This window comes from Melitaea cinxia, chromosome 14, assembly GCF_905220565.1.
Source record: "Melitaea cinxia chromosome 14, ilMelCinx1.1, whole genome shotgun sequence".
Lineage (NCBI taxonomy): Eukaryota > Metazoa > Arthropoda > Insecta > Lepidoptera > Nymphalidae > Melitaea > Melitaea cinxia.
In genome coordinates, this window is record NC_059407.1 from 13,866,283 (window position 1) to 13,889,190 (window position 22,908).

Consider the following 22,908-nt stretch of genomic DNA (forward strand, 5'->3'; position numbering starts at 1 on the left):
AACTACGTTTTTTGGATAACATTTTATTACAAAATATTATACGTAATTATTAAATAAAACTTATTTAATATTCTAGTTTTATGTTAGGTATAAAGTTACGTAACATGTAACACTCGTTTTCTAGATTTTTCTGTTTTATACATTTTTTATTATTCATACTTTTTATACCAAAAAGTGTAGGAACATTTATTTAAAGGATTAACTCAAATATATTTCTATAGGTAGGTATATTAAGAATATCAAACATTTTCTGATTCAAGTACCTACATATGATATGAACAATGACTAACTACCCTCATTTTTAATAAATGTGTAAAAATTCAACATTTTAAAAGTTAAAGGCTAAAGAGAGAGCAGTAAAATTTTTTCGTAGTTTATGTTATTGAATGGAAGGTTTTGTGACACGAACTCAATATTTATTATCCTTTTTTTTAAACAGTTTTTCGATCTAGTCGATAGACGGAGTATGCATCGGTGAATAATAAATAAACATTGATACAGTAAAAATTCGTTGTAATACTTTGATTGTTTCAATAAAAGCACACACCATGTAAGCCCAAAATTAAGAATATTGACATAAGTACATTTTTAATTAAAGCAACAATAGTAACGAAGGTACTATTAAAAAAAAAAACTTTAAAATAATATTTTAATTGACATTCCGATTCGAGCATAAGAGGAACTTATTACTAGACAACACAAAAACCCTTATTAAAAGTCAAACCATCCCTACTGGAGACTGTATTTTATTAAACTTGAATTTAGACCAAGATGAATTTACCATATATAGGGTATTATATTAACGTTTCAAACAAAATCTAGTGATTATTATGAAACTTGATGTGAACCTGTAAATCTAAAATAAAATTTAAGCTTTATATTATACAGTACTAGTATTGCAAAAACTATCAGTGTTCCTCTCCTATATTATGCATGTGTCATACATATAAACCTTTCTCTGGAATCATTCTATTGAGTAAAGAAAACCGCATCAAAATCCGTTGCGTAATTTTAAAGATCTAAGCATACAAACAGCGGCGACTTTGTTTTACACTATGTAATGATTTTAAGTTGTGCCACAATGTGTCGCTAGTATGTTACATATCATATAAATCAAACAAGGCCTGAATTTTGTGGCTGTGTTAGTTTAATCAAATATAATATTTACATTCAGATATTTGAGAGGATCGGGAGGGTTGGTAATAAAATTCGAAATCAGAATACATCATGCTCACAGCGGAGGTCTCTAAGCTTCGTTGAGATTTCTGGCGACTGAATCGTTGCGTGGTATTTGTACCTTACTTATTTTGAAGTGTAATTCCTTCATATTGATTGGTTTGCTAAACCATTTTAACTGCCATATTATAATATTTGAGTTATCGATAACATTTATAACAATAAGTACATAGAAAAAAATGTTGTAAAGAAGATTTGATCTGCGTTATTTTCCGGGTTTTTATTTACCAAGATTACAGCAACATATTTACAACGCCGATATATTAAATCTATAATCTATAATATATATAAAAGCGAAAGGTCACTCACTCATCACGAAATCTCCGAAACTATAACACCTATAAACTTGAAATTTGGCAGGTAGGTTACTTATAGAACGTAGACATCCGCTAAGAAATAATTTTACGAAACTCGATCCCTAAAGGGATAAAACGGGAGTTGGAAGTTTGTATGAAAGTCCTATGTTTTTGAAGTAAGAGACTTGAAATTTAAAATTTATGCTCTACAGATGGTGAGAAGGTGTCCAAATAATGGTATTTTTAGAAATCAACTCCCTTTTGGGGTTAAAGCGGGGGCTGGTACGTTGACACACTCATCACGAAATCTCTGAACCTATCACAGCTACAAACTTGAAATTTGGCAGGTAGGTTACTTATAGAGCGTAAACATCAGTTAAGAACGGATTTTACGAAAATCGACCCCTAAAGGGATAAAACGGGGGTTGGAAGTTTGTATGAAAGTCCTATATTTTTGAAATAAGAGACTTGAAATTTAAAATGTGTGCTCTATAGATGGTGAGGATATGTCCAAAGAATGCATCGTAATCTATTTAAATAAAAGAGAAAGGTCACTGACTCACTTATCACGAGAACACAAAAACCGCTGGGTGGTCCATCTATCCAGGATGGACAAAGATGAAATTTGGCAGGGAGGTAGATTATAGTTAGTAGACGTCCGCTAAGAACGGATTTTGCGCTAAGGGGGTTTAATTGGGGTTGATAGTTTGTATGAAACATAATTATACAGCACCTATAAGTGTGCCTGAAAGGTTATTTATACTGCAGCCTGAAAATAAAACTAAAAATGTGGTGTATAGAGGTTTTATAAAAATAACTATAAAATTATACTAAATTGTGCCTTTTAAAAAGTTATTCAGTGTGATAAACATTTCAAGTGACTGACATAAAAAAATAATTTGCGTTAAACATCTTCGGTCTTACTTATAAACGTTTCTTAATTTTTAATCAATTGCTTAGCAACGGATTAGCAAAAACCTCACTTATAAACACTATTTAGCGTTAAGAAGTCGTTAAGTAGTGTTTAAATAGCCGTCAAATTTAAACACTGCCGAGGCATAGTTTAACTCCTGCTAAGCGGCAAGATGGCGGATTTCACATAAATCAGCTGTTATATTGTGACGTTTGATCTACTTACTTGCGTGTGTTTGTTAAAAAAAAAATTATCATTCTTTGTTTGTTTCTTAACTAAGTAACAGCTAATCAACGTTTATAAGTAAACAAAAGTTAAACATGGATTTGTAGCTTAAGAGCGGTTTAACTAAGCGGTGGCTAAGTATTGCTTAGCGAGATTTTTATAAGTAAGACCGCTTAATACTAATGCATATCTTCATAACCATGCGGACGTAGTTGCGGGCAACAGTTAGTGTATTATAAAACAAAGTCCTCAAAAGTGTATATAGTCGATTCCCTCAAAATGTACTGAACGAATTTTCATGCGGTTTCACCAATGGAGAGAGAGCTTCAAGAGGAAGGTTTACGAAACGGCTAAGCCGATTTTGATAGAGTTTCACTGGAAGTTTGCCGGGAAAACTTTGTGACACACTGATTTCAACGCGGGCGAAGCCGCGGGCACAGCTAGTATTATAATATTTAGTTTGTTGCTTACCTTCTAATAGTGGTTGCGGTTGTGACAGCACCGAGTCCCTTGAGGCAGCTCTCCTGACAGGCTTCGCGGGTCTCGCTAGCGACTTGAGACCGCCGCTTAGGATCAGCTCAAGGGCTCTCCGACCGCCTGGCCCGGGCGCGCCTGCTCCCATCTAGACACAAATAGATAACGGTATATAATTATTAAACGGTTTAAGAAGAAAATTCACTGTATACGTGTTAGCATTTAAATTTGTAATTGTGACAGTTATTAAAATATTGTATTTTGTGTCGATATTACTCTTATTGTTTATTCGCCTAATACGAAATAGTACGAAGATGGTGACGCCATCATCCGAATGGTTAGTACCTATTCATTTAAGATTAGTCAGTCACTATTTTTGTTTTCTGTTTTGCAGGGTAGTTAAACAATAAATACTGTTATCATTTAAATTTATGCTTTTAATAATTTTATAAGATTGTATTGTTCTTACTGTGATTATTATTTGTTGAAGTACCGGAAGAGCATAAAGATGGAGACACCATCAGCCGAATAGTAATTAATACCAATTTTATGATTGCTCAGTCTTGGCTTGTCAGTGTTCAGATTGTTGTCCTATAAATATGATAATTTGTAATCGAAGAAGCAGTTATTGTTTAATTATTGTGCGGCTAACGTTGTTACTCCATTAATGGCGTATAAGTGATTAGTGTGATAACGTATTCAATGTAGTTAAAAGCGTGTACTGTGAATGAATAACTATAAATTTGAAGTGAGAAAACAAAGGTTTCGTTGACTATTATCAGTCGTTTTTTAGACATTTAATAATATTAGAAAAAACTTCAATATACAAAAAAAAGATAGATATATGTACAGAAAAGTCAATTCACATTTTTGTTTTTCTGTTCATATTTAACGCCATTAATTTACTTGTTGTTAAAAACTTATAATATTACAATAATATCGCCGGATTAAATCGAAAGAAAAACAACAATTTCACAGTTACAGAACTGCTGCCAATCGCGGCTAGCGAACGACTGGGAAGGATGAGCACCGGGTAGTTCTCTTGCTTATAACAGAGTGGACCCGTTGAATGCTTAGGGGCGCTAAGGCCGAAATCCGCGGTGTAAGGGCTATGGCCACCGCAGTCTTGGTCGACTGTACCACCACACGGTTGCCACAGACAGCTATAGCTTATTATCGTATCCTTATCGTATCGTATCCTTTATTATCGTTACAAATTGTTTTTGTTGTGTACCAAATATTTGAAATAAATAAATATATTAAATATTATATTATTATCCCTGGCTATGGCGACCGTGTGGTGGTAAAGTCGACCAAGACTACGTGTATGGCTGGAGGCAATTTCTATGTTGCCGCCGGTCAGGCCGGGGGTAGTGTACAGTGCGCGTCAACACTTGGGGCACTGTATCAGCACGGGGTTGCGCTGCAGAGGGCGCGGCGTTGAGAAGGCACGGTGTTAGGGTGGAAGAATTATCTCCCCATTCGCCGGGACCAGCTGACGATGGGTCGGGGGATTTATCGTCCGCATTGCATGGTCCCGAAGAGGGAGGTGATCTTAGTGTTCGAGAGAGCCTCTCAGGAGTATTTGGCAATACTCGCGACGGGCCTACAAACGCTAGCAGGATCGCGGAAGTACAATAGCGTCCCCGTGATTCCACCCACGTGTATCGAAGAAACACTTCAGGGGGTTGGTCAATGCGAATCCGTTATAGCCCTCGGCTCCCCCGGGCCGTGGTGTATTCATAAATCATTTACCCTGGGACAACGAAAAAAGGATGTGCCAAATTAATAAGACAATTTAAAAAAGATCATCGATACTCCATACCTTACGCAGTGTTGATTATACATGCTCCTCAAGTTACATACGTGGTCAAAGTAGGTAAAGTTTACCTTCGTTGGTTATTAAAAAACAGTAACCACAAACTAAAAACTCAATCCTGTGTTACAATTTTTACACTAAACTGCAGAATTCCTTACTTTACGTTTCATTTAGCAAACACATCTGCATATGCTTGTTATTAGTAAACTTTCACTGTATAAGAAATAAAATAGAAATGAAAAAATATAATTCTGATGAAATAATATGATATTTGTAACAAGTAATGAAGTTGTCTGTCAAAAACTTTGACTATTTTCATTTCCAAAAATGATTGACAGATTTGTAACATCACAGAGATCTTATAGAAAATCCGTAGATTAATAAATAAAAAATTGGCATTTTTCAAGTTAAAATAAATTCAAGAAGTTACTAAAAATATATATAAATAACTTTTCCTAGTCTGTTTGTTGCTTTTATTTGTCTCAGCTTAAAACAGATATACTTTACAAGTAACGTAGCTTATAATCTCGTTTGGAACATTTATTAATTGTTGTGTCTTCCCTAAATAATAAAGAAGAATGGGATTTTCTGATAGAAATAACAAACAAAAAAACTGGTAGGTCCCACAATATTAAGTGATGACTATTAGCTATTAATATCTGAAATATTAAGAGACAAATGCATTTCTGCGCATAAGTTGTATATAGCTTATATGGCTTGAAAGTTTCAATTTTTTTCCAGCGATAAACCCGTCAGATAAATTGAATAATTACCTTGACAGATAGACGAAAAAATTGCTTATATTATTAATTCCGGACAGTTTAACCAATGCGCCTATCTATTCACAAAATCAAGCGTTATATTTTTTCCCTGCCATATATTAACAAAAATGATGTTTTCCAAATAACGTTAGCATGTAATGCAACTATTAAGCTGAAATAAGGCCTACAAAATATTTGCAACTTTTTTTTTATATTCATCGATATTTACGATTAATAATTTTCTGCTGTGAGTCATAATAATTTTAAACCAAAAACCTTTCATAGATGAACAGGATATATTGAGGTACAGGAGGAAATATCTTGATCAAAATTTGGAGCAGCTCGACTAGGGAAGTACTTTAACGCTACAGAAGATCACATCTAAGTAATAGTGGTTGCAAGTAGAGTCGTTTTCCTGCGTTAAGTAGGTAGCTAGATCTCCACGGAGTAAGGTGTAAGGGTCAGCAACGCGCTTGTAATGCTCTTGATATTGCAGTCGTCTATAAGCTACGGTATCCGCTTACCATGAGGTGGACCTTAAGCTTGTTATCCACCTTTATAATATAAAGAAACGGTTAGCTAGCGCAAGAACTATGTGTCAAATCTGACCGACAGTATCTGTGACTAGCCGTGTTCAATTTAAAAAAAAAAAGTGCTATTTAAACTATATCCACAAAACAAACACACTGACTTATAGAAAAGGAATTACGTGTAAATAAAAAAATAATGAATGTGTAATTGTAAAATATGAGAAACGTAGCTGAAATCGCAACGGTCATCTACTACATACATGAGTACAATATGCACATTCAAGTTTACCTTGAAAGTAAATACCAATTTTTTGCCAATCACTAAAATATAAAAATAATTGTATTTATAAAATCTCACCAAATGTTTTCCGTGTAATAAATTACAATTTTATTGTTGCATAAAAAACTACCTAATTGAAATCTAATTTAAGATTCTCGAGAACAAATAAACCGTACATTAAAAGTATATAATTGTTATGATACGATAGACAAGACATGACTTATATCATACGTTTTAACGAGAAATTCTTGTATATACATACGTATATACATATATAATCAGAAACTCATCAGAGCTGATCAGAGGATAAATCGATCTGAACTGATCAGAGGATAAATCGATCTACCTAGGATTCATTTTAGAAAATGTCATTTTATCCGTAATTCCAGGCAATAAGAAACTAGTAAAAACCTGCTACAATATCATTAGAATACGAAGGTAAATTTCCCCACCATCTAGATTATAATAGCTCAGTCGGGTAAACTTGAAACAAGAAAACCACGGTTCGAGTCCACATGGCTCCTGTCTGATTTTTTCCCCTTTTTTAGTTATTTTCTCACGATAAAAACTATTATTGGGAGCCCTTTATTAACACATCTTATACGTATCTAAGTATATTAAAAAAAAAAAACTATTCGGACTGGCGACATCTGCACTCGAACCGGAGTCTTCTAGAAATAAAAATTACCGAGCAAAACTCGGTCATAAAGGTGCTAATTTTATAATAATTGATATTTTCTGCGGTGTTATTTTGATTCTAAAATTGAAGCATAGTATCAATAAAATTCCTTCTGAGTCCCAAAAGACTGTCGCCATTAGTTTCCCGGAGGGTTGTGACACTTTAAACTTTAGTGGTGCTGTACCCTTTTTATGCCACTGCATGGAGTCTTCTTTGCACTGGGGTTCATAATTATGAACTCATGTTTCATCACCACTAACAATTCGATTTAACATGCCATCATTGTCTTTACTACAGAAGTTCAAAAACACACGGGAAAATTCCAGGCACTGTTGTTTTTGCGCTGGCGTGAGCATTCGCGGCAATCATCTTGCACTAACCTTAGTTACGCCAGCAATACCATTTTTTCTATTTTTACAACAAGTTCTGACGTGGTCGCCTCATCAAAGCGACCCAGCGTTAGATCGTCTTCAAGTTACTCCCTGCCCTGCTTAAACAAATGATGGCACTTGTAAACCACTGTTTTTCCTGAGCAAGAGTCTTCGTAAGCCAATGCCATCTCATTCAGTATGGATTGAACAGACTTTCCTTGCCTGGTAGGAAATTTTGCTACCGCCAGCTATCCAATTTTCTCCATTTGCTTGTCAACGATTATTCAATGACTCATTAGTCCTCGAATAATCCATTTACAAAAAAAACTTGACGTGTTAAAATCATAACGAGCCCACCTACTCTTCTCATATATTTTCTTTCACATACCTACTTCATGTCGGGCTTATCCTAAATATTTTCGATTTTGCTAAAAAAAAGATAAAATGTTCACGTAAACTCCGCGCGAATTTTGTAAATCATCCCATCTCTTGAAAAGAAACTAAATCCAGAAAGAAAAGCAAGTAGCTAAAAAATACAATAAAAAATATAATATAGATCAAATAATACAGGGATAGCTGTGTGGCTACGGCACTAAAGAATTTAGCCACCCCCTCTCTTCCCGTGGGTGTCGTAAGAGGCGACTAAGGGATATCACAGTTTCGCTACCACCTTGGAACTTAAGAAGCCGACCGATGGCGGGATAACCATCCAACTGCTGGCTTTGAAATACACAGGCCGAAGACGGGCAGCAGCGTCTTCGGTGCGACAAAGCCAGTACTGCGGTCACCAACCCGCCTGCCCAGCGTGGTGACTATGGGCAAAACACATGAGTTCACGTTATTTTTGGCGTAAACTTGTGGAGGCCTATGTCCAGCAGTGGACTGTATAGGCTGTAATGATGTAATGATGAATACAGGGACTGACTATCTATCTCCATTAGGAAAATGCTTATCATAACACTGTGATTATACGGAACAGAGTAACTAAAAAACGACAACCGTTAAAAATAAAACTCAACGTTAGTTTTAAAAAAACATTGGAATCTTCCAGTAATCTAATCTTATATTTTAATAAAATATTTATTCAGTTTATAGGCCAAAAACAACAGACAAGACTTTCTTAAAATATGCGATATTTTATTCATTCATTATTTGGTATTATAACTGTTATTTCGAGTAAATAAATTCATAGCTTTTCCTCGACTTATCAAAGTGAACAGGGTGCGTGAGTCAGGCGAATTAATGCGGCATTATTATCGGGTCGAACTCCTGGAAGCTGTCTGAAATGGTTTGTATTAGGTATATATATAATTAATGAACAGAGTTATGGTGATTCCATTTTTCTTTTCATAGAAATTTCGTGATTGCAATATGTTACGCTATCGCAAATTTAAATTTTGATTACATCTGTTATTATTTTCTTATTAAAAGTACTAAAATTTTGCATTATATGATTAATTCCTAAAATAATTTCTATTGGTATTGGTGGAGAATATGTTATGATAACTGTCAATCCTAATTATATACCTACCTCAGTTATGAGGATATAAATATTTAATAACTAGACAGACTACCCGGACAGAGTTCGTTCTATCAAAAGTGAATAGTATTTTTTTTTTCAATAAATTAGCCGGATTGGTCGAGCCATTATCAGTTACGCGTTTAGCAACATCCATTTTTATTTATTTAGATTATAACGCATTGCTCTTGATAATATTTGATTGTAAACAATAAAGAAATAGAATTTCTGCCAAACATGCTTCTAATTGTTATGTTCAATGAAATAGTAAAATATAAACGTTATAAATAATTGAAAAACAAGACAAAGACAAATCTCTAGCCCGTAGCTCATAGCCGACGCAGTGAGTCGATAAGTCGACCTAAACAGCCGCCCATGCTAATTGAAGATGATATGTAAATAAAACAACTTTCAAGGTCACATAGGCAAGACAATGGCGGGTTTTAAATCGTTTACAATAATTCACATGAAGCCAGAACATGCAATCGATTGTACAGTCGCACGCGGCAACACGTAGGTATCATCATGTCTACCTGTGTAGTTGTCTTACATGTTCAAATATATTACTTCAAAAATACGTTTAATTTATCACATTACTGCGTTTTTATGTGTGCGAATTAAATTTTAAAAAATAAATGTAAATTTTGTGCGATTAACGTAACACGTAGTTGCATATATTTGTAGGAAATTAAAATTAAATTCTTTTAATTTTATACTATTATTATTTTTTATTGCTATATTTGCATGATTGATGTTAACAAATTATGTTAATAATAGTTGTTAGAAGCGAAAAATATAAAACAAACTAATACAAATATATTTTAAAATGTTTACATTTTGCAATATACGGGTCAGTGATTTGAGAAATGTTTTTGAGGAACACGTTTTTAAACATATATTATGTTGAAAATAAACAAGTAATACAACATTATATTGAGTATAAACTATTATAAAATACATCGCAGTCATAACAGACTGTACAAAGTCACGGGCGGGAACATAACTCGTGACCATCAATCTGTTGCAATGATCACGTTTACCGATCCGTAATCGTTATCAAACGAGTATTATATTCAAGCACGTAGCCGCTGTTATCTCTGAGTAACCGTATGATAAAATACTGAATACATAATTTATTATATGGGAAAATACTTCCAATCATTTATACAAATGTCAGTTTTAGAATAGTCCTGAAGGCAGGGCACAGCAGGAAATATCCCGCTTGAGATCTGTAGCAGTCAATCTAGGGCAAAACCTCAGTGCCTCAATCTACAGATGTTCACAGCTAAATAGTACTGCTCTCAATTACTTTTGTGTTCCTGCATTAATTAAATGGCCTGAGCTCCTGGAGGGGGTCGCCATCGCGCATGTAATCCTTAAGGTGCCTACCTTAAGGATTACATGCGCGATACATGCACGATATAGCAGGTACCAACAGTGTATTGTAACCGTTACCATTGGTGGACCGTACACCTGTTTGATAACCTAATCATATATGTATGCTTTAACATGGAGAATAAGAGAGCAGTGGGATTTTATAGGTTTAAATAATCAATCTCCTATCTGGGACGCAGGTTCAGCCTAGTTACCATTAATTCATCACTTCATCATCACTTCAGCCTATCGTAGTCCACTGCTGGACATATGCCTCCCCAAGTTCGCGCCAGACATCCCGGTCTTCCGCAATCCTCATCCAGCCGACACCGGCAATCTTACGTAGATCGTCGGTCCAACGGGCCGGAGGACGTCCCACACTGCGTTTGCCAAGACGCGGTCACCACTCTAGGACCCGTCTACTCCAACGGCCATCGGTCCTGCGACACCGATGACCAGCCCACTGCCACTTCAACTTGCTAATTCTGTGGGCTACGTCGGTTACTTTCGTTCTCTCGCGGATAGTCTCATTTCTAATCCTATCTTTGAGAAAGACCCCAAGCATAGCCCGTTCCATTGCACGTTGAGCGACCCTAAATTTGTGGACCAGTCCCTTCGTCGGTGTCCACGTCTCGGCTCCGTATGTTAACACAGGCAGGACGCATTGTTTGAAAACTTTTGTCTTCAAGCATTGCGGAATCTTCGAAGTGAAGAGTTTACCATTAATTATTATACCTATAATAGTACCTACTTAGTATGTAATTTATATTTACATGTACTTACATTCAATATAAGACTATACACAACTACACATACAATATTGTTTGTTTCATAAAGATAAACATATGGAATTAATAATAAAAATGTTATCAAGTGTTTATTGAGGAAATTTATTGACACAAACATAAGACTTAAATTGTATACGTCATAAGCTCATTATATCAATTATTACTAACCACAAAATACCGCAGAGAAATTTATTAAGATTCTATTACACTAAACGATCCTCGGTTCGTTTAGCAATAGGCGTGGGCTTTTTAGAACCAACGATATTATAACCGAACTCAAAATCACTCTGTGGTTACGGCAGTAAAAAATATATCCACCCCCTCTCTTCCCGTGGGTGTCGTAAGAGGTGACTAAGGGATTACACAGTTCCACTACTACCTTGGAACCGAGACCTTAGACCGATGGCGGGATAACCATCCAACTGCTGTCATTGAAATACACAGGCCGAAGACGGGCAGCAGCGTCTTCGGTGCGACAAAGCCTAGCTCTGCGGTCACCAACCCACCTGTCCATTGTGGTGACTATGGACAACATAAATGAGTTCACGCCATTTTAGGCACGAACTTGTGGATTCCTGTGTCCAGCAGTGGACTGCGATAGGCTGAAGTATATCGATCTAAATTTAACTCGACATAGTAAATGGACATTACACATGTGGAAGTACTAAAATCGAATCAATACAGCGTTAAGCTTTTAAACTATTTTTTCCTCATTCAAAATATGAATATAAGCTTCTAGCGATGACTGTACTCCATGTTGTGTTGTAAATATTTAAACGTCGGTACGCGTGCACCGCCTGAGTAATCTTAATGTATTTTATTGTTTTATTTATTTTTGTACTGCGGTAGAACCATCGCGGGGATTTTATTTAAAAATCGAAGGGCAATCTTGATACATAGTTTTTTTTATGTATTATATACAATAATAATTATCCTTGTACTTTGTGTTTAAATTTAAAAAATAGTTCTTATACGTATCAAATTCATTGTTCATGCATAATTACATCATGCCTTATCGCCGACCAATGGCAAGCGAATACCTTATAGGCTGCCAGTGACGCAGAAAACATACAAACTCGTACAATTAAAAACAAAACTACCTATTACTTTTATTATTTAATCTAACGAAAAGAGAATACTTGATCTTGACCGAAACGTCATATCATCAAATTCGCGTTAACATCGATGATATTACAAACGCGTTTTTTTTTTAATTGTAGGTATACTCTATACTTAAGGAAAATATTTTTTTGTCAAATAAGAAGTTTCCTTTAATGAGAGTATATCAAAACCTAAGGTTTGTATTTTAATTTGGTTAAAAGTACGATACGCGAATAAAATATGTTATAAAGCTATCTGACTTATAACGATAACAACGTTCATGCAACTATTCAAAAAAAAAAAAAAAAAAAACTTCAAAATATTAAATATAAATATTTTTTGCAATATAAAAATCAAGCGTTTGACAGTTCCTAAAAAAAGTTTTTGAAGTGAAAACTTCTTTTGGCTGATCCGTCACGCTCTAAGGTGAAAGGCTCGATCGGGTGAACTCGGGACTACCGATAGTGTATCCGAGCGAGAAAGATACAGTACACATGCAGATACAGCTGCTCATCGCTTTTCTGTCGATGTTTTTATTATTTTCACTTCTGCTGATCGGTCTTAAGCACACACTATTTTTCTCACAAATCTGTTGAATCAGCTCCTTTTTTTAAGATTATATTTGCAATTAAGTCAATGTGATGTCATTACATTAATACTAATTGTATTAATTTATATTGTAAGCTCACGTTGTAAATATCATAAATCTAAAACACAAAAATAACAAAAAACTTTGAATCATGATCATTGACATGTTCCGTTCTTGATTTAATTAATGATAACATGTTATAAAAGCAATCGATTAACAGACCATTACTGATACAATCAATTTTTGATTGGTTTTTGATATTTCAAGTCAATTTTCTGTGTACTCATAGACTAGTCAGTTTAGGCATTTAAATTTACAAGGCGTTTATCTTATTTTTTATTCAATTAGAAGTTTCTAAATACTATTAGAAGACATTTAAAATAATTGTGTTTGCTCGCAAACGAAAAAAAAAACCGACTTCAATTACATCGACAAGTAATACAACGTAGATCGACGAAAAAATAGTCAAGCAAGTACGCGTTATCAAAGATTACTCAAAAAGTAGTTATCAGATCTCGATAAAATTTATATGTGACCACATGATAAACATCAGCTTTCGATTAAATTAAAAATTATCAAAATCGGTACACCCAGTAAAAAGTTATTACGGATTTTCGAGAGTTTCCCTCGATTTCTCTGGGATCCCATCATCAGATCCTGGTTTCCTTATCACCGTACCAAACTAGGGATATCCCCTTTCCAACAAAAAAAGAATTATCAAAATCAGTACATCCAGTAGAAAATTATGCGGTATAATACAACGTAGGTCGACGAAAAAAGCGTCAAGTAAAAACGCATTATTAGATATAACTCGAAAAGTAGTTGTTAGATCTCAAATAAATTTAAATGGGACCAATTGGCACACACCACCTTTCGATTAAAACAAAATTTGTCGAAATCGGTCTACCCAGTCAAAAGTTCTGATGTAACATACATAAAAAAAAAAAAAAAATTACAGTCGAATTGAGAACCTCCTCCTTTTTTGGAAGTCGGTTAAAAAATTAGCCATACCTAATCCATCTACTTTCAGGTTTTGCGCTTAACCACAGATTTAACTACTTATCTATATCGCTTCAGCCTGTAATATCCCACAGCTGGGCATAGGCCATAAAAAAGGTTGTTTATTTTAATTATATTTTGTTTTCTTCAATTACATTTTTTTTAATTAAGATCGAATTTCGACTTCTAGGCGACCACTAGTTATCATTAAAATCGTATTAGCTATTTAGGTTAGAACATCTGTGAAACCCAAAGCGTATTGGAAGCAGAGTCAAGGTCGAATAAACAAAACGCATCAAAATTACCGCAACGCTTAAACTGTTAAAGGATCTGGTTTATGTACATGCATATATTCTATTAATACATACCACTACACAGTATTACTACAGGGTTGTCGACTTGTTATACGGTGAAGATAGTAAATTTGTTAATAGGTTTAAAGTGGGTAATCTCTGAATCTACTTATACGCTTCAACTTGTAATATCCCATTCTGGGCATAGGCCTCTTTCCCCGTGTAGGAGAAGGATCAGAGCTTAATCCACCACGCTGCTCCAATGTGGATAGGCGGATATATTCCTTATTATGAGTAACGATCGCTATCAGGTGTACATGATAACAACCGAGACCGACGGCTTAACGTGCTCTCCGAGGCACGATGGGGAGACCCACAAGGAAACACCCAGACCACGGCAAACACCTGTATGGCCAATACAAATGTTTATCATGTGCGGGGATCAAACCCACAACCGCCAGCGCAACAGGTACAATCCATGGCTGTAACCGTTGCGCCAACGCGGCGTCATCTACTACAATCTACTTATGATTTTAGAAATTCTTTTACCAGTAGAATGGTAAATTATTCTTGAGATATCGATGAGAGTTAAAATTTATTTGAACGCATTCATATTTTATTTTATCGCTTAAAAAAATATGTTGCATTAGATTAGTTTGAAGCTAACATTTTATTTTGATTTATACAAACTAAGCAGTAAGTAAAGGCTAGCGGAACATTTATTATCCTCTAATAAATACAATTATATTTATTCATCATATTCGTAATATAAAATGCATGGACAAAAAATCATTTTAAAATTATAACTGAGGTAAAACAGGAAATTTCTTGTTCAAAATATGAAGCAGCCCGACTGGGGTAGTACCTCGACCTTACAGAAGGTTACAGCTAAGTAATACTGTTTTCAAACAGTGTTGTGTTCCTGTTGTAAGGTGACCAGAGCTCCTGGTGCGAATTAGGATAGGGTCGGCAACGCGCTTGTAATGCTTCTAGTGTTGCAGGCGTCTATAAGCTACGGTAATAGAATACCATCAAGTGAGCCGTAACGCTAGTTTGCCGACCAAGTTATATAAAAAATATACTGAATCATACTGAATATGGACTACATTCAGTTCATTTTCACTTCCGTCTGGTTCTTCACCGTCTGGTCACGGACCATTAGACGTACCTACAACTCATATTTAAAACTATTATTTTATAATATGAGCTTCGGACTACAAGGCGTCAGCCAACATTTGAAGACGTCATAGGTCAAGTTCAAATAGATTAAACTCAAGGAGTGATAGCTGTCAATTCGAGATAACAATTAAGACTGACCAGGTTTTGATTGTATTACACACCTCTATTATTTATTTATTCACTAATTTATAAATAAACACAACATTTGGATAACATTTAATGTTAAAATTTTACATAACTGGCATATAGGTACAATTTACTTAAAACAACACTTACAACTTATGTAAAATTATTATAAAAAAATAAATAAAACAGAGACTACGTAGGGGTTAGTTACTATTTATTAATTAAACTAGTAAATAAGTACTGTTTCTGTTGCTGTATCACTCACACTTCGTGCATCGTCTTCATACATCGGAAACAGATATTTTAATTGGAATTGTTACATGTTAATCACTTTGACCTATGTTAATAACTCGATAATGATGACATTAATGGAAACTTAACGTTTCCTTGACCCTTTTTTACTTATACGAGTTTATTTCCGTTTCTTTATTGACATTCTCGTTGGGTACTTGGGTAGAGAATTATTTTCAATTCAATTCGAATAATTTTAAACTAGGTAAATTCTAGAACGCAAAAAGATCATCGACATTAGGTATAGCATATAGGAGAAACGTGAAGTAAAAAAAAAAAAAAACATTCTAAACCAACTTGCAAATACTTTCTTCAACAATGAACTTATGATATCTTGTATATTTGTATATACATATATAAATAACAATTATATCAAATTACGGGAGAAAAGGTGAAGAAGGGTAGATGTAAATTTGTATTTTAGTACGAAAAGTAAAAACGTTCGTAAACTGTTTAACAATATGGTTATTACACCCAAACTCGGATCAGTAATCGAACTAACGATCCTAGAGCAGACAGCAAGCCACTGCAACTATTGCAATTATATTTGAAATACGCTAGGAAAAATAAAAAACCTAAATTTCGTGCAACATGTTTGAAACGAATAGACGCCAAACAAGATGTTTTCAAGATCAAAACGTGTTGTTTTATTATTTTTATTAAAATGTAATTTCTATTCAAATATATTCAAGACCAGTTTAGCCAATTATTTATTTATCGATAAGATTCCGTCAGTCGCGTATTTTGAGACACAACCTTGTTCTCATTATTCGATGAACTTCATGTTTCATCCTTTATCATTTAAAACTAATTATTTAAACTATTATTTTTAACTAAACGTCTAAAAATTAAGTCTTTAGATTAACGGCCGTCGAATGATCTAAGATCAAAATTTGACCATTTATCGACATAATTTCGTTACAAAAGAAAATAACCTTAACCTATCTAACTTCAAAATGACGCCCCTTGATGTAAAGAATAGCCAAATTAAAAATACTAATTATAAAATCATTGTGTCATTGGCGAAATCATCTGTGCTATTTTGACATCATTAAAAGCCATCAAAGTAGATCTACATTTTTTTTTAGCTATGAAATAATTTAGAATTGGTGAGTTTTTTTTTTTTGCTCTAATAATAGATTAGGATATACATATACACGTGGAACGTAGCTTTTAGATTTCGCAAGGATCTTTTGGAATTAAATATATATGTCTTTTTAACGACTACGAGTTGATACTATACCATTTGTATGAGTGATATATGGTCGCTATAATAAGTGTATAAAAAAAAACATGTAAAGATGGTATCATACGTGTTTTTAGACTTTCCTGTGTAACAAATAACCATACAAAAATCACCTAGTAAGTAAATATGTAAGTAGGTAGATACCTACTTTTGTAAGGAATAAAAGTTTCGGATTTCACAATTTTATTACATTTACCTACAGCAAAACAAATAAATATATAAATAATAATAATAATCAAATATGCTTTTGGTAAGAAAAATATTGACAGTGTGTATAAAGACAAACATGAAAACATAATGAAAAAAAAAATTGACTACTCCATTGCTACGACATGATTTTTGTACATAAAAAATGTTTAATTAAAGTTATTTTCGTATATTTCTCAATCGAAATCATATTTAAAGATAAGCGTTTGTTTACACCGTCGGACGTGAAGGCAAAGGCAGAATGTTACAATAAAATTATTCTAAGAGTCGCTTGAGCTACAGATGTTCGCGACTTCGTTTTCCTTGAATTTCGGAGAAGTTGTGAACAAAATATAAATATTATAACAATTGAAATATCTCAAGTTTCATAACAAATCAGTAAAAGACTAAAGGTTTCTTATCAGTTCGACTTTACTTGTATTATACATTGCTCGTAAAACAATACATTAAATTAAATTAATCTTCATTTTAATTTCGTGTTATGCTCGCTACAGATGTCGTGTATTAACATCATAATTCACTTCAAATTATTAATAATTATAGAGGAAAACCGACCAAAAAGAAAAACCTTACTCGATTGCGTCGATCATTAGGCATGGTCGTACGATCCAAACGTTCCAAAATGCGTACGATATCGAGCACTGCACTATTTCGTAACACTTCACTTCACTAATAAACTTTCACTCTAATAGATAAGTTACATGGAAAACGAAAGTTACTCGCTTCTCTGTGATAAAACACGCGCGGACGCAACACACGTCCAAGTACAACGAACGCGCGACGACAAATGTCAAATAGTCAATTGTCACGACTCCCGGCATTTCCTTGATAAGGAAAAAATAGGAATCGTTAATTGTAGCACAAAATGAATTCCGTATTCGTATTCAATTCAATGACTACACTTCCTCGATTTGAGAAGATGCTATGAAAGTATTGTTTGCGTAAGCTTTAGATCAGTTTGAAGATTAGCGTTATTTGTTGTTATCGAATGTTCTCGGTTTGAAGATTAGGCGTTTAATGACCTTTTATAACATTGAAGATTTAATCGATTGTCTTAAACAGTCATTTGCTGTGTATCAAAATTAGACAACATATTAGACAACAGTCATTATATACAAGCCATCGTTTAAATGAGTAACAATTGTTTAATAATATAAAAAAAAATGTATGAGGATAAAGAGATAGATTTAGGATTGCATATTACAAAAATATTAATCATTATTTTTCACATAAACGTATATAAAGCTACGGTTTGCTACTGGTGTCATAAATTAACATTTCAAATTAGTCAATTTAAATTCAGATTCCTGTTATATCAAACAGTTGTTCAAGTTTCAAAGAAACGAAACAATACTTGGAAACAAAGATAATGCAAGTGGCTCATGTAACGGAAACGCGCCTTGCGCAGAGGTGACAGAGGCAAGTGACCTCTGCTAATTTATCCTCCGAACAATACATTGACTGACTGACCCACATCGAGCGATGAGCAATATCGTTAGCCTTGCTTAGTTCATAATTCACTCAAAACAAGAGGTACTTTCGACGGCTGCAATAACAAAACAAAGGTGTTATTGACACTATTTTTAAATGAATTTTTAACGATAATATAGTCAATATTTTTTTTTTACATGTAGATACTATTGTTCAAAATTATTCTTACGAATATATTATGAGTCACCTAGAGCCTGTTTTACCTCAACTAATGAACTAAACATTTTGGGTTCGCTGGTTGCGAATACAAATATTTGACAGATAAGGTAGATTTAAATTGTGATAAAAAAGGAAAATGAGATCAAACGTTTATCCGTCGATTATACATAACTTTAAATCATTACACTATATTATATACTTAATCCAATTACGATATCAGTTAAAACATGAACAATGTGTCACCATTGATAAATGCCTTGATTTATTTCATTCGTATCATTCACTTTTAAATACAAACAGAATCGTTAATTTCAAGGAAATCTGATTAATATAAATCAAGCTCATTCAATAACAAAAGTTGTAAGCCTTTTTTGACCGATTTAAAAAAAATGGTAACGTCTCTAACTTTTCCATTATTTCAAACTTACCAATAACTTTGGTAATTGTCAACCGATTTTAAAAATCAATATTTTGTTCAAAATATTAATTTTATAATGCACTAGCTGACCCGGCGAACTTCGTATCGCCTAACACAAACTTTATCGTATGGTATTAAAGTTCAAATTGACTTTTAAATATTGACTTATAATTAAGTGTTGCTTTTAGATTTTTTCAGGAAATTTAAATTTTTTTTTTAGAATTTTTCTCTCCGTAAGAACCATCCTCGTACTTCAAGGAATATTTTAAAAAAAGAATTAGCGAAATCGGTCCAACCGTTCTCGAGTTTTGCGCTTAGCAACACATTCAGCGACTCATTTTTATATTATAAGAAGATTATATTATTTTATCTTTAAAATAAAACTGTAAAAGTAGTCGTTAGATCTCAATCTAAATGGGACTCATGACAAACACCGGCTTCAGATTAAAAAAAAAAGAATCATTAAAATTAAATAAATAAATATATAAATGTACTTTATTTACAAAAGAAACCACAAGAATAAATACTAAAAATAATATGCACGGTTGTTCCACAAGTCAAATATATGTATATCATACAGGCATACAGACAAAGATATATATCAATACAAATAAATAAAATTTGAGTGTCTATTTGTCATAATATAATTGTGTTTGCAGGCAAACGAAAAAAAAACCGACTTCAATTATATCGATAAGTAATACAACGAAAAAATAGTCAAGTAAATACGCATTATCAAAGATTACTCCAAAAGTAGTTATTAGATCTCGATTAAATTTAAATGTGACCACATGATAAGCATCAGCTTTCGATTAAATTAAAAATTATCAAAATCGGTACCCCCACCAAAACCCCCACCCAGTAAAAAGTTATGCGGATTTTCGAGAGTTTTCCTCGATTTCTCTGGGATCCCCTCATCAATCCTGTTTCCTTATTATAGTACCAAACTAGGTATATCTCCTTTCCAACAAAAAAATAATTATCAAAATCGGTGCATCCAGTTTAAAGTTATGTGGTATAATACAACGTAGGTCGACGAAAAAAGCGTCAAGTAAAAACGCATTATTAGATATAACTCGAAAAGTAGTTGTTAGATCTCAAATAAATTTAAATGGGACCAAATGACACACACCACCTTTCGATTAAATTTTTTTTTTTATCGAAATCGGTCCAGCCGGTCAAAAGTTCTGATGTCACATAAATAAATAAATAAAAAATACAGTCGAATTGAGAACCTCCTCCTTTTTTGGAAGTCGGTTAAAAATAACCGCTTTTAACTAAATGCATATGGATACATACACGGTACATATACTAAAATAACATTTTTTTTTAATTTTTGTCTGACTGTCTGTCTGTCTGCTTGTTACGGCTAATCTCTGAAACAGCTGGATAAATAAATAAATCATAAGGTATAGTATGATATATGTGACGAAAATAAAAAAAAAACTGTTGAAACGTGTTTTTAATTCGCGGACATTTTTTTTTAAACTGTGGGATTAAATGGGTAGTCAAAGTATCCTATAAATTCAAATTAGCATTTTCATTTAGCATGTCTAATGTATTTCCTAGGCGGAGTAGGAATAACTTAGGTATCTGTTATACCTATGTACAAAAAATTAATCTCTTCGATCGAACAATATCAAATAACATAATTTATCGGGCTCAGAATACCCGACGAGAGCCTTGGTAAAAGCTCAAAGATTGAGTACAAGTAGGGTACTATAGTACGTAGGGCCGTACCGGAACCGGGCCGAACGCGAACTATACCTCAGCCGTGTCCATATCGTTTCTACCGGTCTAGATGTTTCATGTTACAGAGAATTGTTTAAAAACATAACTGTCAACATATTTACTTTGTGCAACATATTGTCGCTTGATTATTCTATTTTTTTGCTGCTAATAAATTAGTATTCTTTTAATTTCACCAATAAATTTAGTTTTAATGCATTGATTATCGATACACTATTTCGAAACAAAACGAGTTCTTCAAGTTTAAATATGAATGTTATATGCCAATGAAAAATTAAAAACAAAAATTCTCTAAAATGCTAAACTAATTATTGTATATTAATATATATATATATTTGAAAATACATATGGATTATGGAATAACTAAGTAGCTATAAGTCAGCCCATTGTACACAGTATGTAACTATCTTAAAATATTTATGTATAATGTGTCTGTAGTTACAGTGGTGTGTATGGTGGTGCATAATGGTACTATAAAGTATACATAAATAAATTACGTATAAATAATTACCTTATCAGTGTCAGTCGGCAGCGTCCCATACCCGTACCAGCTTCTAGCGGGCCTTAACCTCGGCTCCTCTTTCGGAGTCAGGAGGCCGCTTCCCCATCGAACCACTCCCTCAGCCACTGCCGCAACTCCCGGGGTCAGAGGGTTGCCATTAGGAGATTTAGGCGAAACTCCCTTTTCCGCGACAGGCGGCAGAGTAGGCCTGGCGCATCCCGTTCTTCTTTCGTATATTCTCTTACTGGTATCATCTATATCAGTCTCCAATAGACCCTTTTTGTCTCCTCCACGTTTCACTTCCAAACTCCTCTTACTCTCTTCCTGTCTTTGAATCCATTTTGGATCGGAGTCTCTTCTTTTCGCGCTGTCGTTCGAGTCTTGTCGACAGAGCAATGATTTCTTTAAGCTTTCGGTCGAATCCTGTTTGACGACCGGCTTTTTATCGTTCTCCTTAGCGGGGCACTTTTTATCATCTTTAGATAGGAGTGCTCTTTTCAAACTGTCAGTGGAGTCTTGTTTGTTGATGAGTTTGCGGGGACACTCAGTGTTGAGGGAGTCGGTTGTTTTAGAAATTAGGAGTTTCGGGTAGTCGTAAGGAGCATGATCGTTGGACGGAGGGTTTAATTCGAGAGATCTTCGGTTTTTCTTCTTATCGGCTGGAGCAATCTGAGCTTTGGCCGGCAGTAGGCGCCGCGGCAGCAGGCTGCGGTGATCAGCGAGAGGCGATTCTGGTCGCAACATGATTGGCGGCGATGTCGCACTGCCGCTGACTAGAACTCGCCTGAAACAAAAAAAAATAAACCAATATTATCATTATGAAAACGTTTATAACCAAAAAAAAGTAAAATTGCTAGAAAATTCACTCAAATTAAAAGGCTCACAAATGATGTGTTATTTTATTTACAACTAATTTAATTAAAATTGCAAGCTTGTTGCTGTTCGAAACGTTTTACGCTTCAGCATGTAATATCCCACTATTTGGGCATAGTCCTCTTTCCCCATGTAGGAGAAGGATCAGAGCTTAATCCACCACGCCGCTCCAATGCGGGTTGGCGCATGTATCCCTACTATGAGTAACGATCGCTATCAGGTGTACATGATAACAACCGGGACCGACGGCTTAACATGAAACTGAAACTAGCAGCTAGCAGCTAGCAGCCACAATTAAATGACACTGAAACTAGAAGCCACGCTTTATATCTCTTAAAAAAGCAACAGATTAAGTTGTAACTGTACAGAAAGTAGTGACGTTATATCATCTCGTTGTGAAAAAGATCTAAAGGGTAAATT

The 22,908-nt window shown here is 34.2% G+C and overlaps 1 protein-coding gene across 1 annotated transcript in view; it reads right to left on the bottom strand.

Moving 5' to 3' along the window:
* Positions 1-22,908, bottom strand: part of LOC123659561 — a 62,295-nt gene that overhangs the window by 11,680 nt on the left and 27,707 nt on the right. Inside the window, exons 3-4 of the mRNA XM_045594769.1 lie at positions 21,625-22,399; positions 3,142-3,292 (exon numbers count right to left, since the gene is read on the bottom strand). Of these exons, the coding sequence (XP_045450725.1) occupies positions 3,142-3,292; positions 21,625-22,359 (886 nt within the window). The 5' untranslated portion in view covers positions 22,360-22,399. The remainder of the gene's footprint in view (positions 1-3,141; positions 3,293-21,624; positions 22,400-22,908) is intronic.